This window comes from Gymnoscopelus microlampas (assembly GCF_963454915.1).
Source record: "Gymnoscopelus microlampas genome assembly, chromosome: 8".
In the NCBI taxonomy this organism is placed as follows: domain Eukaryota; kingdom Metazoa; phylum Chordata; class Actinopteri; order Myctophiformes; family Myctophidae; genus Gymnoscopelus; species Gymnoscopelus microlampas.
Window position 1 is genome coordinate 40,832,475 of NC_139945.1, and position 14,574 is coordinate 40,847,048.

Below are 14,574 nucleotides of genomic sequence, written 5' to 3' on the forward strand. Positions count from 1 at the left end.
TAGCTCATGTGTACCGATGGCTCTGAGATTCTTTCTTTTTTAGGTTGGCTTCAGAATTAACTGATATATAATAATGAACAAGTGCAAAATAAGCAAAATAGGTGTTCAATGTAGAGAAAGTCACCGCATGTGCACAATAACACATATACTCCCACTCCCACTCCCTGACACACTCACGCATGCACACACGAGTAAGCCCGCACATACACAAACACAATAGCTTATAGTGAGAATACTATGTAGAAATTTGCATGAAACCAAACGCTCAATATCAGCGGGCACCACATTTAAACAGTAAATTAAAATGCAACAAAAAAGATAGACAGAAGAGAAAGGTTTTGTTCTTGAAGCGGCCTTTTGTTCCACAAATAAAGAACAAAACACAGAGATGTATCTTTTTACTGCTTTGCCTCAGCCAGTCTGTTGCTTATTTCTTTGCTCTTCTTTGTGACGCCACCCTCTGGCTTGGGTTCTGCAGTGCTTGTGGAAGGTTTCTTCTTGGCTGTTTGGGAGCTAGCGATCTGCTTCTCTTTGGCTTTTTTCACCATTTTGCTAGTTGTGGTCGGTGTCTTTTTTGTTTTGGTGCGAGATACAGGCTTGTCGACCTGAGGGAGAGTAGAACCAAATAAGTTAATTTAACTACTAGAGAAACCAAAGCACAGACATATTATGTCAAAGCTTTATTTTGTGCATGCAATACATACCCTCTTTATCCTGTTACCAAAGATTAATGGCAGACAAATGTCACCACATTACATTGGTGATATTTGCACTATGTGGTTAGTGTAATGAAAATAAAACAGCACATTGTGTGCTTTCGTGCCTTGTTTTATATATTTGTGATTCATGCATAATTCTCTACTTAAAACGCATTTTCTAAAAACAGAAATGATATGCTCTGTTAGTATATGCAGTTAGACATTTATGCCAGTGGTGTGTTCTAGGTTTTTTCGGAGGGCATAATATAATTATTCCCTCCCACACGCACGGCACGTGCACGTGCACATGTGCGTGTATGTACGCACGCGTGGTCGCCGAATGAAATAACCGCTCTACTGTTAAGTAGTTAATGTGTGAATTACTTCGAAACTCCAGCGGCCAGCGGTCATTATCACCTCAAGACAATAGCCACACATAAGCCTGCACCTCAGACGCCACATTATCACATGAAAAAGGCTATTTGAACTGAAGTTTACATTCTTGCTGCACCCAGCCCCTCCTCCTGCGTATCAATACGCTTCCTCGGACAGTTTCTGGATGGCTACGCTTGGCTACGATTTTTTTCTGCAGGTCAAACTACGTATATAGCGTAACACGGTAGAACACACCACTGCTTTATGCCATAGAATGGTGTATTTGGTAACAGTCAACCAGTAGTTCTTACACTGTAAGAACTGACAACGGTTTCGTCCTTGGTGACAGGCCATGTGTGACACTTTTACAATTAAAGATGAACTGCCATCAAAGGTATATTAATCAAAAGGTGGAAAGAAGACTACTTTGAAATCTATTGCAATGCAATAGTTGCACATTGCTTTGATCCTTGTGCTTTAAATGTCTCCCGATCCATCCATCCATCCTTCCATCTCTCTGTTAATCCACCCATCCATCCATGCACTTGGACATGTCCACAGCAGATACATGATCAGTTATTGACCCCAACAGAGGGGTGGTGGAGGCAGGGAGGTGAGCAAACTGTGAGGAAGTGGCTGATAGTTTGGCAGAAGAATCATCACTAGCAGCTGTACATTAACAATAATGTGACCTCTGGTCTCTACTAGTGCATTCTGCATCTATAAATGCGCTTGTGTGTGTGTGTGTGTGTGTGTGTGTGTGTGTGTGTGTGTGTGTGTATGCGTGCTTGTGTGCGTGTGTGTGTGTGTGCATACATCTGGATGTGTCTGTTGGTCAATCTGAGGCCAACCTCAGAACCAACCATGCCTTCTATAAGAAATAGACAACACACCTGACTACAGCAGATTTAGAACAGAGCTGTTCTCAGTCTCTGAGAAGTCCTACAAGAGTGAGAGAGGGAGTGTCCTTTTAAACACACTGCATGCAGACACACATGTAACCTACTACTGAGACAGACATGCATGTGGAAATATTAGCCTATCTTAATATCTTCAAATACAGGTCAGGCCTCCTTTAATTTATCTATCTATCTATCTATCTATATACACACACGGAATATATGTCACAGGGAAATTGGCATTCCAGGGAAATTGAAAAAGGAGCGTTTTGAGGCGGTGAAAACGAGCGCTCCTTTTTCAATTTCCCTGGAATGCCAATTTCCCTGTAACATATATATAAATGCTAGCTGTTGTGTTCCCGGAGGGATCTTTCTATAGGACTTTAAAACTAAGAACCTGATTACTGAGAAGGCTAACTAATATTGTTTGCTGTATTTATTTGTCCTTATTTGTATGTAGTTGTTCAGTTATTTATTCTCATTGGTAATTGTTACTGGCTAGCCTACACACCAAACATTGGATGTTTCTGGATAATGATAATATCTATCATAATGAAATCACTCAGTATGTATTTATTTCATTAAAACAAATTGCAAAAAAATTAGAAACATGCTGTGAGTGGTTTTAATTGACGTTGAAGTTGAATTTAAATAGGTAATTTATAGTTTCGATATTTAATATATTTATAGCAGGGTTTTTTGTTAAACAGTTACTTATTACTACTTCAATTTTGGTTATTGCCACAGTGGGCCTACCACAAAAGAAAACAATTCCAGCTTATTTTAATCAGTAAGGCTAAAACTAACACTATATTTATAGTTTTTGTTTAATACAATACATTACGCTGATTTTATTCACTGTACACAGTTTAAAACTCATGGTGTTGAGGTGTTAAAGGCTATAACGACACGGAAATATGACGCAGCAAGACTCATTACATTCTTATGACAGCGATCTGTATGCTGCTGAGGTTCTCTCACCTTGGTGGTCTCCTTGCCGCTGGGCTCATTGTAGAGGCTGCGTATCCGTCTGCGGTCCACCACCTTATTGTCAGCGGGGCACACCTTGGCCTGCTCACCCTTGTACGCGGCACTGTAGGTGCTGGTTTCTAGGCTGGTATCCTTAACAGGGGGTTGGTACTGAGATGGGGCTTTAATAGGCTTTACTGGCTTTACATCCTTGTATGCCTTGAATTCATTCCTAAGAGCAATGATAAACAGCAGTTTAACATCCATGGAAAGAAATGAAAAATAAAGCTCAGCTCAGCTATCATGTCAACACGCTCTCAGGAGTATTCTGTATTTAATTAGGTCAGTAAAATGCAAATGTTCAATTCAAATGTATTGTAATAGTAACAGTTATAGTGTGTGTGTACTGTGCAGTGAACCTAACTCTCGGTGATACAGCATTGTGAAAGCAAGTAAAGAATTTGACCTCTGTCTCTATACAATAGTTATAGCCCTGTTAATTTGATGGAACTAGGTCTTCAAACAAGAGAGCTACTGGCCAAATAATTTAATATTCACTCATTTTCAGCTGCATTACTGTGTAGCTCAACTGCAAAACAGTTATATCACTGGGCCCTCCATTTGACCTTTTGAAAATTGAAATGCCTTTGATGAATTTACACTAGGTCTGATGCCAGTTAAACCTTTGCTAAATGAAACTGGAACAAATGATATTATTAGATTATAATCTAATATATTGCCACATATAACAATGAGATACCAGAAATGGTATCGGACTTAATGATTTCTTGTATCTCACTTTTCACTAACATCAGTTCTACCTACTAATGTCCCTAAATGGTAACAGGGAGAGTGGGCACTAAGGAAGAGCGGGCACCTTGATGTATAATTGGCGTTTTTTTCCAAAATGTAATAAAAAATAAAATATTTGGATCCATGATTAGAACATGCTTGGACATTCAACCATTAAGGTCTAATGTTTCTACAATTGCTACAAATTGCTTCAAAACCAGTATATCCAATCATTTTGAGCATAAACAAGGATACATCTGATACTGTAGGTCTGATAATGATGTGCCGTGCATGTTCAAATCATACTTTACATTGAAATGTCCTCCTATCCAGATTAAACTGCCATGCCTAGCCTGAAATTTTATTTTCTGTTTATTAAAGAGCTGGAGAGACCCCTGTGACTGAACAAACAGTCTATAGCAATGATTACTGTCAGAATATAGTGCTTTAACATTTTAACAAAAAACGTACAGATGATTTCCCAATACAGATATGCTTATCCTAAATTAAATTGCAGGGTACATTATAGTTTTCGTACCTCCTTAACATGTAAACGCCAGAGGTGTGCTGTATTCTGGTCTACAGGACTTGAACAGTATATGTATTGTATAGTGGTCATTTGAGGCTGTATTCCAGAGATACTAGAACACATGCTTCATTTTACTTTAGTGGTGCTTTATGTGTATATATCCTGAGGTCTCTGTTTTGTTTTTATGTGCCATTACCAAATCAAATCAAGGTCTCATGCGGGTCAAGTTACCCTTATTTTAACTGCTATACACTGGTTTCTTGATAATTGAGAAATTAATATTGATTACTTTTAGGCTGATCGTGGGCTAGCCCCATCGACATCTCTTTGAAACTCTTGCTAAGCTGGAATCTTGTGGCAGGGTGCTTCTATCCATTCCAAAATCTGCTAAACATCGAAGGTGTGTTTGTCTTCCAGACTCATAGCATGTAGTCCAATGTCCCTGAGAACTTGCATCTGTCTTTTTGCATTTGTTATTCTTGTATTTGCCTGTCTCTTAGAGCTTTTTTCAATGTACATATTTGTTGTTGTTAGTGTAATGTCTTTTTAGTAAATATTGTACTTTATAACTGCTCTGAAAAGTGCTATACAAACATTGTTTATTATTTTCAGAGAGATGTTCCATATTCTGGGTTTGGGAGGTATAGCTACCGATTAATGCTATATAGCCAGTCCAAACAGTCTAAGGGCATAAGATCTGAATTATGTGAAAGCTGATATTCAATAATATTCCCCCTTCAAAGAGGAGAGACAGAGTGAGGGTAACACAATTCATTTTATTTCATACCTTTGTTCTTTTACTTTAACCAAGACAATAGATAACCATTCAAAGAATGTTAGAGACAGGCTACATTTATTTACAGGGCTGACTTTTTCATTGGCTAATGGCTATTGATCTTGTTTAGCAAAACACTGGGTGATAAAACAGGGGAATCAATAATTCAGCATTGATCTATGACTAATTCTTAACTGATCTTTATCTACATTTCAATGATGAATAATGCACTACCAAAATACAGTAAGTGACAGGAGAAATTGTGTTAATTCAAGTGAATATTTTATCTTCTCAGCTCCAGTAAACTGTGGCTTGCCTTCCATTTAAAATGTGGTATTTCTGAAATGCTATAAACGAAACCGTTTAACACTTGTAGTTATCTCTGATAGTTAGTGAGCATATTAAACTGTCCTCTATAGTAATAGGCATGTTATGCGAAATAATTACTCAACTATGGCCATGTGTAGCCTAATTCATACAGGCCTACATATGAGGCTGATTTAATTTGCTTTAATAAAGCAGTAAACATATATTACAACAAAGTAGGAGTAGGGCTACCCATGACATAATCGTATAGGTAATTGTGCTATTCTCCTGCCTGCATGGGTGGAATGACTTTCAATCCCACAACCAGGCTTGCCTAGCCCTAGTACTGTACGGTACTGTACTTCAGTGGTGTAAAGTAACTAAGAACATTTACTCAAGTACTGAACTTAAATACAATTTTGAGGTATTTTTACTTTACTGGAGTATGTCCAATTTTCTTTTTCTTCCACTCCACTACTCAGAAGCAAATATTGTACTTGTCTTTTACTCCACTACAATTGTTTGAAAACTTAAGTTACTTTGTAGATTTTGATTATTATTACAAAACATACAGTAACCACTTCAGCCCTATATTCATTTAGGCCATTTGAAAATAGCCGATCTACAAGCTCACAATGTATCGCGATACTACGCATTGTGAGCTTGTTGATCTGCAATTTGCAAAAGATTTTGATACATTTGAAAAATTGTGAAAAGGGACATTTTGCATAACGAGTACTTTCTACTTTTGGTACTTTAAGTGCATTTTGATACCAATAATTTTGTATTTTTACTCAAGTAAAATTGAATTCCGGACTTTTAATTAATTGTAACAAAGTATTTCTACATTGCAGCATTGATACTTTTACTAAAGTAAAACATTTGAGTACTATTTCCACCACTGCTGTAGGCCTACTTACCTGTAGCTGCTGACGGTCGAAACATCCTTTATCTGTTTGTTCACGGCGTCTGCAGCTGCTCTGCCTTTCCTCTCCACACTGACATCTGCCGGCAACAACGGCTCCTCCGTCTTTTCACACATCTTTCCATCTACGGCCTGATCTTTCTTAGGCGTTTTTACTACAATCTCTCTCTCTTTTACTTTCTCTTGGACCTTCTCCTCAATTTCACTCTTCTCCACGCCACTGTCGGCCTCGGCAGCAGGGGCATGTTGTTCCAGCTTGGTACTGGAGGAGGTAGTGGTGGTGGTGGTAGTGGGGCTGGGCTTGGGGATCCAGGGGTGATCTCCCTTTTTCGGAATAGGCCATGGTTTGTAATCCTTCTGATACTGGGTCACGTTGTTGAAAGGCGCCGCCGAGCGTTGGTATTCATTCCTCGGCTTGCAACTGGGCTCGGGGCGCACTTTCCACGCCTTGAAGTCTTGGCGCATGACGGACGCAGATCCTGCATCTCCGCCTGCTGCGGCACTACCCGCGGCGGGCGGTGCCTTCGGCTCCTGCTCGCCGGGATGAAGCTGGGTTTCTATGGCAATGGGGCCGGTCCTCTTCTGGTGGAATTGAGGCTGGGCGGAGAGATGCTGCCCTTCGGTCGCATCTGAGTATCTTGTGAAAACCAAAGGCACCGCGATGTCCCCTTTGTCCAACTCACTCCAGTAACGGTTGATGCAGCAAGCACGCGTAATGCACGGCCATGCCATTATTATCGGGGGAGCTAATGCAGTCGAATAGCCTAATAGTGAAACGTATCCCGGTGATGATGTGCTAAATAGAATGCGCTACTCACACGAGACGAAGACTTCTGCAAGCTGCAACCACCACTCAATGTCTGACCACTCAGGGCTGTTCGCTATTTTAAGATTGACCGCACTGATCTTTGCCAGGAATGAGGTAGAATCCGGCACGTTGTGTTCTTACCAAGTAGGCTACCAGCTATTGTTGAAGTTTAAATGGACTTTGGGGTTCGGTGGGTGGAGTAGCCTACCCTACATTGCTTGCGAGTTGCGCATCAAACCGACCCCACCCACTTTAGTGATGCCTCCAGATGCCCATCAGGGTGGTGTGAGTCTGTCTGTATGGTGAACTATCACCTGTATCCATCACCATCTGTCTGGCCAGCAGAGGGACGACACATTCTTAACCCCTCATTAGCCACGACTCTTTATTTTAAAAAGGTTTTGTCTTAATTCTTCAATTTAACCACTTAATTCCGATATGAGTAGCCGGAGTCACCCAGGGTTCAATACTAGTATCCTTTCTGTTTTTGTGGGGAAAGCTTTCGCTGAAAATAGCCGACCAACAAGCTCATAAGCTTGTCGATCTGCAATTTTCAGTGAAAGTTTCCCCCACAATACAGATGTTGGGGTTTAAGTGTGCACTTCAGTATTAGATGTAGACTAGTAGCCTACTATTATGGAGATACAGAATATAACAGCTTCTTAATTCAGATTAAGCTGTTCTACATTCCATCATCACTGTAAAAAACACAAGGTCATTAAAAATACACAACTGCTATAATGGAATACATAATCATGTTTCAACAGAGGCTGATAAGTCTAAAGAGAACTGACAGTGAATGGGTGGAAAACAATTTTTTGTCCACACCTATGAAAACTCGTAAATGGAAACTGACATAAGGTTATGGCTATTGTTTAGCAGCTTAGCATTAGCAGTAAAATAAATTTCAATATCGGGCTTCCTTCCCAGAATACAATTGTATGATGGCATAATGCTGATTAATCTAAAAGCAACTGTTCACTCTGCCTTGTAGAGAATACAATGCATTACCACCACACACCTACCTACCTGGGCCTGGACTGTCCACCGTGTGCCTTACATTAATGTAAATTAAACACAACACAGACATTGATGATTTTATTAACACACCAAGAACAAGTATCTTGTATTATAAGAAAAGCTAGACTACTTAAAAAAATAATGCAGAAACATAACGTCATATAAAATACTTTTATACAAATCATAGCAACATTATAGGCCTCGACAGGATAACTATCTACATCTGAAACACTGTTAAGTCTGAGAACAAACCAGTTAATCAAAAAATATTCACTCCCCTCTTTTCCAAGTTCTGTTGTGCATCAAAATTATATTGCATGTTAAGTCCTCTAGTCTCTATACTACCAATGCTTTAACGTCCAATATGCACTGTGATCTACCTTCACTGTAAAATTAGATGTGAACAAAACTATAAATTACAAACAAATATTTCACATCTATTATCAAGGTTATTTGTTTGGATTTTTCTTTGCTTTTCAGTCTTCAGATACTGGATACAAATATCGCTTATATTCCTGCTTTACATCTGACAATACTTAATCATCCTATTAGTCCATGTTAAAATGCAACCAATTATGTTGTAACCTACCTGTGTATATATATATAAGAAACATGAAGGAGACTTATGGTGAAAGTAAAACAGAGCAGAGTTCCACTTGGAACCCTAAAATCTCATTGTGTTGTGAATTCTTTGCAAGAAAAAACAGAATAATGAATTGATTACGTGATGAAATGGATAGAAAAATGCACACACTTTTTTTTCTTTTTTGGGCAACAATAGCTGCAAAAACATTGAAGAGGGTAGGAACGTTTATGAACAACATCATAGCTTTTCAACTCGATTGTGTCGCGCTAAGTCATCAAGCTTAATCTTAGTCAATGTCAAATGATGTCACCACAACTTACTCCATGGGCTCAGCCTTGGTATTGGCTTCCACTTCAATTTCAACTTCAGCCTCAGCCTCAGCCTCAGCCTCAGCCTCAGCCTCGTCATCTTCAGGGTAAAGTCTGCAGTATTTGTCCACCATGACATCAAAGTCATGCTTGACATGGCCATTAACATTAAGCACGGCCAGACTCTTGCACCGATGCTTGACAGGTGTGCTGTAAAGGTAGGTTTGCAGCCGTTCACCTGCCCTCTCAAGGTCGTTGTCCTCCATCTTCAGTACGGGCAGGGTGGAGAGAACTTTGAGGAATGAATTCACATTGGGGAAGAACTTAACATCTGATAGCTGGAGGGTCTCATGGATGGTAGTGGGCAAACGCACCTCCTTGCCTCTGTGCTTCCACTTGATCCTCCAGCAGTGAAGTTCTGCTGGGAGTGTGTCTGGGGTGGGAAGGTCATTGCGGTAAACTTCTGCATAGTTTTCCTCAGAGGTGTTAAACTTCATCTGACCCATTACGGCAGGGACCAAGGACAGGCATTTGAGGGCTTTAAGGTTGGTCTCTGAGAATATGTCCTCCACCTCCTGGATTACTCCTCGGATCACAGGGACAGTCACATATTCTTTGAAGTATGCCTCTGGGTGGACCTCCCCGACATCAGCTGCACGCTGTTTCCGAAGGAACAGCCGAGGTACTGTCACAGGAACCCCCATTGCAGTAGCCAAATTCACAGCCTCCTCATACCAGAATTCATGGTAGACATCAATGTTATCAATGACCTCATTGAGGGAATGCAGCACAGCAGTTAGGGTATTGGCAGCAAAAAACACATCAAGCGTTTCTCCTTGGAGATTCTTGCCAAAAGCTCTGGTGAAAGACAAGGCATTTTTTAAAATGACTATACTGACAATAATCTCAAAGTCAGCCAGTATCTCTATTATTGAGTAGGCATCTGCTGTAAGTGTATCACTGAACTTTCCGTCCTCATTGTCCCGGATGCTATCCATGCTTTGCACTAGGGCCTCCAGCATATCCACCATCAAATCAAATACGTTGTGCTGTTGTGTCCAGTGTGAGCCACAGACTTCTTTTAACTTGGTTTCTTTCTCTTCACTCCCTTGGTAATTAGTCGAGATAGCCTTCTCTAATTCTCCCCGAGTAGAAGGGTCGCTAAAGAAACTATCAATCTTTCTCAAGGTTGCCATGACAATCTGGACACTGGGGAAAGGTAGACTGTTGGCCAGGTGGACGTTTAGTGCGGGAGAGGAGCAAGGCATGTGCAGTGCCAACGGATACTTCTCCATCAAGATTGCTGCCACTGCTTTCATTTTGATGGTTGAGGTCCCAGTGGCCTGGTGAGCTTGCCCACGACAGTCCTCCATGCTCAGGCCCCAACGTTCAGTCAGTTGGGCTTCTAGTCTCTCCACTAGAGAAGGCTCATCACCACAGAATGGAACAAAGTCCAGAAACTCCTCCCTAAGCATGTTGCGCTGATCCACAAAGCGCAAAAACAGAGGCAGATTTTTCTCATTGGAAAATTCAACCAGGTCTCCTGTGACTAGAGAGAAGAAGCGACTCTCTCTTGCCTCCATGAGTATCTCTTCTCTCACAGTGTTCTCAAAGATGTCCAGGAGCTGGCTCTGCTGTTCCATGGAGAGGCACTCTGTGTTCACAGCTGATGCCCCAAAACGCTTACTCAAGGCCACATCGCCAGCATTCATGCGGTATTCTAGCAGGGCCTGGAAGTTACTGCAGTCTTTTTTAGCTTCTTGTAGCTTGTCAGTAGCCAGTGGGATGTTCTGCTTTCCCAGCATGGCAACAACTTCAAATAAGGACCTCAAGTACTCACGGAACCCCCTCTCGTCTGGAGACAGCTGTGGCTCATTGTCTTTGTTGCTGTCCTCCTCAACTGTATCTTTTTTTGAAATCAACTGTTCAATAGAAGATGCTACTGTAGATGAGAGGCAGGAAGATATCATTTGATTTAAGTTCATATATTAAAAATATGTATGTGTGTGTAATATATACACACACACACACACAAGAAAATGCGTAAATATATACCATATATAAATATGACATTGTAACATTTACATGAATGTTGCCCAGGAGCTATAGGGTTCATGCCATTTACTCTAATCTCACACTTTAAGTCGCTCTGGATATAGCGACTTAAAGTGTATTTATATGGATATATGGATAAATGCCAAAGTGTTTAATTGTACTGTATGTCAACTCTGTGATATTTGCTTTTGTATGTACTGCAACAATAAATTACATTAAAGCCATAAAAGAAACCAAAACAATTTACTTACATCTCCTTTCTTTGATTTTCCGTATATCCTCTTCAGTCTATTAAGAACAAAATAAATAATACTTATTTTGAGGAGAAATAGACACAAAAATACACAAAACAATGGTTTGAAAGTATTAGTTGATTTTCAAACAGCCTTAAGAATTGACATTGTTATACCAATTCTTTAATCCGCTTGCGATGTCGAGTATGAGGATTTTTGAGGTGGCTTGTCAAGTCAAATATAGTTGGAATAGCTGTATCCTTCAAAACGGTCCTGTAGGGGCTCTGGGGAAAAAGTCACATAAGCTCACTTGAGAAAATTATTAATTTGGAAAGTCATGGCTCATTGAGTAAGGGTTTTCACTGCAATAACACAAGATAGGCTACTTACGGTTTTGCACACCATTGCTGGGTCAAAGTGTTTGGCACACAATCTGTAGTGCTTGTTCAATTGGTCTGAGGTTTTTGTCTCTAGATCTGCCCTGCGACAGTTCTCTACCCAAAGTCGGCATCTGCATTATAAAACACAGAACAGAAACTGAAGCACTGACAGATAGTGAAAGGATGCAACAATAGAAATAAGAGTAACTATTCACAACCATCACTCAGTCTGTTCATGTACTGATTTTAAAAGTGCATTCCTGTCAGGAACACATTAACATTGCATGATTATGGAACAAAATTAACATAAAGAGAACAAGTCACAGTGGTTGTAGTAGAGATGGGCCTCAACAACCATGGAACTGGTTCCCATTAATAACCAAACTATCCAAGACTTATTAGTGTGTCTAAGGTCAAATTTAATTGGAGATGTTTTATTACATTTAGCACTGTAGTGTCAAATATGATATTTAAACACAAGTTGTAGTGGCAAACAAGCTTGAAACACATTCATTGGTATTGACCTTGATAGACTAAAGGAGGGAAAATATCAACCTAAATCTGAGTCAGATCTGACACCACCTAAAAGGTGTACCATGAAATACATTGTGTCATTCAGAAAGACAGTTTTCTCGGGCTGTTTTGTCCTAACCAGTAGCCATGGATCTTCTAGTCTTAGATTGGCTGCCCACATAGAACCACAGATAAGTGGTTAGGCTGTCTGTGTTATAAGCAATGAATATGTAATATCAGCCATTCTAGGGCTGTATATCTTACTGAAATAAAAGTTATGTGTAAATAATAGAATAGCTCAGTGGTTCTCAACCTTTTAAGGCTGTGACCCCACAAAATAATCATAATTGAGCTGGGGACCCCCCCCCAAAAAAAAATAATTAACTGGGGACCCCCCACCCTGACAGGCACTTGGAAGTGTAGGAGTTGAGGCATGACATTTAGTTTGACTCGGTTCCACAGATAAATATTGTGAAAATAGCAGATCTACAAGCTCACGCGAGGCGTTGTGAACTTGCAGATAGGGTTTTTTCTTCATGTTTGTCTCTTTCTTATATTATTCGACAATTTGGCCAATATTAGAACAGTTTTTCTAGTATAGTTGATTGATTACTTTTGATGCAGAAATGCTCCTTTTTCTTTTCTTTCTAGGTAATAAAGGTCTTAAAAGTCCTTAATTTGCCACTTCAGTCATGTGGGGACCCCCCTGGGGATGCCGACCCACAGGTTAAGAACCAATGGAATAGCCCACAGTTAACTTGTTCCACCCATGCTTATACACATCATCATAATATGTATAAACAAATACAATCAGACTTACCGTTCCGGGTCTCTAGGAAACCTAAAGAACGCCAGATCAGACTGTGTACTCTTCCTGGTGCAGTTGGGAGCCGCGCAAAAATTGGGCATTATCCACCGTGCTAACGCTGCTAGCCCTGCTAGCTAACTTTTAGCGAATAATATGCCACGCAAACTGCAATAACGCTACCTGTAACGCGAGCCTTGCTGAGGAATTTCAGACTATTTAGTTTCTAGTGCTGTGCTCCAGTTGTGAGTTCTTTGTAGATACTGAATGAATACTATTACAGCTAACAATTGTGAACATGTAACAAGTGTAGCTTGGATGGATTCAAAAACCTCTACTGACCAGTGTTGCCAGGTTTTGCGAGAGAAACAAGCAACAAGGTCTAGGAAAATAAGCCCAAAAGAAGCACTTTAGGTAGATCTGCTATTTTCAAAACGATATTAAAGAAAATGAGAAAAATGTGGACAATAGAAAAAAACTGTTTAACACAAATCGTGTATCCCTGGTATAAAATATTTTCATATGGGGGTATGCAGACAAATACATATTAATTTGGGGGTCATTGGACCTTGACATGAAAATGTTTGAGAACCACTGGTTTAAACAACAAGCCCAAATACGCAACTACACTTTAAAAGAGCCCAAAAAACTGCAACCCGCAACTACCAATATTTACAAGCAACTTTGCAGAACAAACAGCCCACATTTTCTTATAATAAGCAGATATGGCAACGCTGCTACCGACTTTGTATTTTCTTCGTCTTGTACATTTCCGGCCAGTTCGTAGTTATTGTAGCACAGCACTGCCTCCCACTGGTTGGTTTGGCCGTTGCACCGTAGCCAGGTCGTGGGACTAGTTGGATTTAAGTGTCGCTTCTTACTTCGGTTTTCGTTAACGATCAGGCACGATACAAAATGTTGAAACGAATATGCGTCATGCAGTGGAAAAACTAAAAGTACTCACATTTTTATATTTAAGTTAATCCGTGTATCTTGCGTTATTTTGGGAATGTAAAACGGATATTGACTGAACGCAAGATACACGGATTTAATGCAGAATGTCTAATTTCACAAGTTTTCAAATATTTTAAAATGCTGGAATGTATGTTTTGTAATGATAATACAAATCTACAAAGTAACTAGTAACTAAAGTTTTCAAATCATTGTAGTGGAGTAAAAGTACAATATTTGCCTCATAGTGGAGTAGAAGTTTAAGTACTGAAAATTGGAAATACTCCACTAAAGTAAAAAATACCTCAACATTTACTTAAGTACGGTACTTGAGTAAGTGCCACTGCCAACATGATAATACATTCGTGGCGTGGAGGGAGGGAGGTCAAAACATGTACTGTGCTGTGACGTCAAGGACTCCGTCAATGTTTCACACATAAAACGTAACCTCAAAATAACTAACCTGCAGAAGTAGCAGGAAAGGGTTCGCACTTCTGCATTAAGATGGTAACCTATTCATTAAAATAACGTTTGATCCTCAACATAATGTGTTACCTACTACGCTTCCTTTGTATCGCTGTAGTCTGTTCTACTCCGTTTAGCGGATTAATGCGGTCCGCATGTGTGCATAAAAGAATACATCTTGG

General features: G+C 40.0%; 2 protein-coding genes across 3 annotated transcripts; both read right to left on the bottom strand.

Annotated features, from left to right (window-relative positions):
* Positions 1-247: 247 nt before the first annotated feature.
* On the bottom strand, positions 248-7,100 carry map6b (microtubule-associated protein 6b). Its single transcript, XM_084064167.1, has 3 exons — positions 6,264-7,100; positions 2,954-3,173; positions 248-605 (listed from the first exon to the last, which is right to left on the bottom strand). Exons 1-3 carry the CDS (start codon positions 6,998-7,000, stop codon positions 399-401), a joined length of 1,164 nt encoding a protein of 387 aa, XP_083920293.1. The 5' UTR covers positions 7,001-7,100; the 3' UTR covers positions 248-398.
* A 1,061-nt stretch (positions 7,101-8,161) lies between these two features.
* Positions 8,162-13,303, bottom strand: thap12b (THAP domain containing 12b). 2 transcript variants are annotated; one of them, XM_084064968.1, is made up of 6 exons: positions 12,992-13,303; positions 11,669-11,789; positions 11,455-11,562; positions 11,297-11,333; positions 9,083-10,932; positions 8,162-9,052 (listed from the first exon to the last, which is right to left on the bottom strand). In XM_084064968.1, exons 1-6 carry the CDS (start codon positions 13,078-13,080, stop codon positions 8,999-9,001), a joined length of 2,259 nt encoding a protein of 752 aa, XP_083921094.1. In that variant the 5' UTR covers positions 13,081-13,303; the 3' UTR covers positions 8,162-8,998. The 2 variants fall into 2 exon arrangements, with proteins under 2 accessions (XP_083921094.1, XP_083921093.1); XM_084064967.1 differs by having other exon boundaries at positions 8,162-10,932.
* Positions 13,304-14,574: the final 1,271 nt, after the last annotated feature.

What these genes read in the sequence shown, in the direction of transcription:
- map6b (XM_084064167.1), bottom strand. Translation starts at nt 7,000, where the DNA reads ATGGCATGGCCGTGCATTACGCGTGCTTGCTGCATCAACCGTTACTGG. An exon ending in TCGACCGTCAGCAGCTACAG is followed by an intron (nt 3,174 to 6,263) that starts GTAAGTAGGCCT and finishes CATTGCTCTTAG; the next exon opens with GAATGAATTCAAGGCATACA. An exon ending in GCGGCAAGGAGACCACCAAG is followed by an intron (nt 606 to 2,953) that starts GTGAGAGAACCT and finishes ACTCTCCCTCAG; the next exon opens with GTCGACAAGCCTGTATCTCG.
- thap12b (XM_084064967.1), bottom strand. Translation starts at nt 13,080, where the DNA reads ATGCCCAATTTTTGCGCGGCTCCCAACTGCACCAGGAAGAGTACACAG. An exon ending in TTTCCTAGAGACCCGGAACG is followed by an intron (nt 11,790 to 12,991) that starts GTAAGTCTGATT and finishes TTTATAATGCAG; the next exon opens with ATGCCGACTTTGGGTAGAGA. An exon ending in GCAAGCGGATTAAAGAATTG is followed by an intron (nt 11,334 to 11,454) that starts GTATAACAATGT and finishes TGTTCTTAATAG; the next exon opens with ACTGAAGAGGATATACGGAA.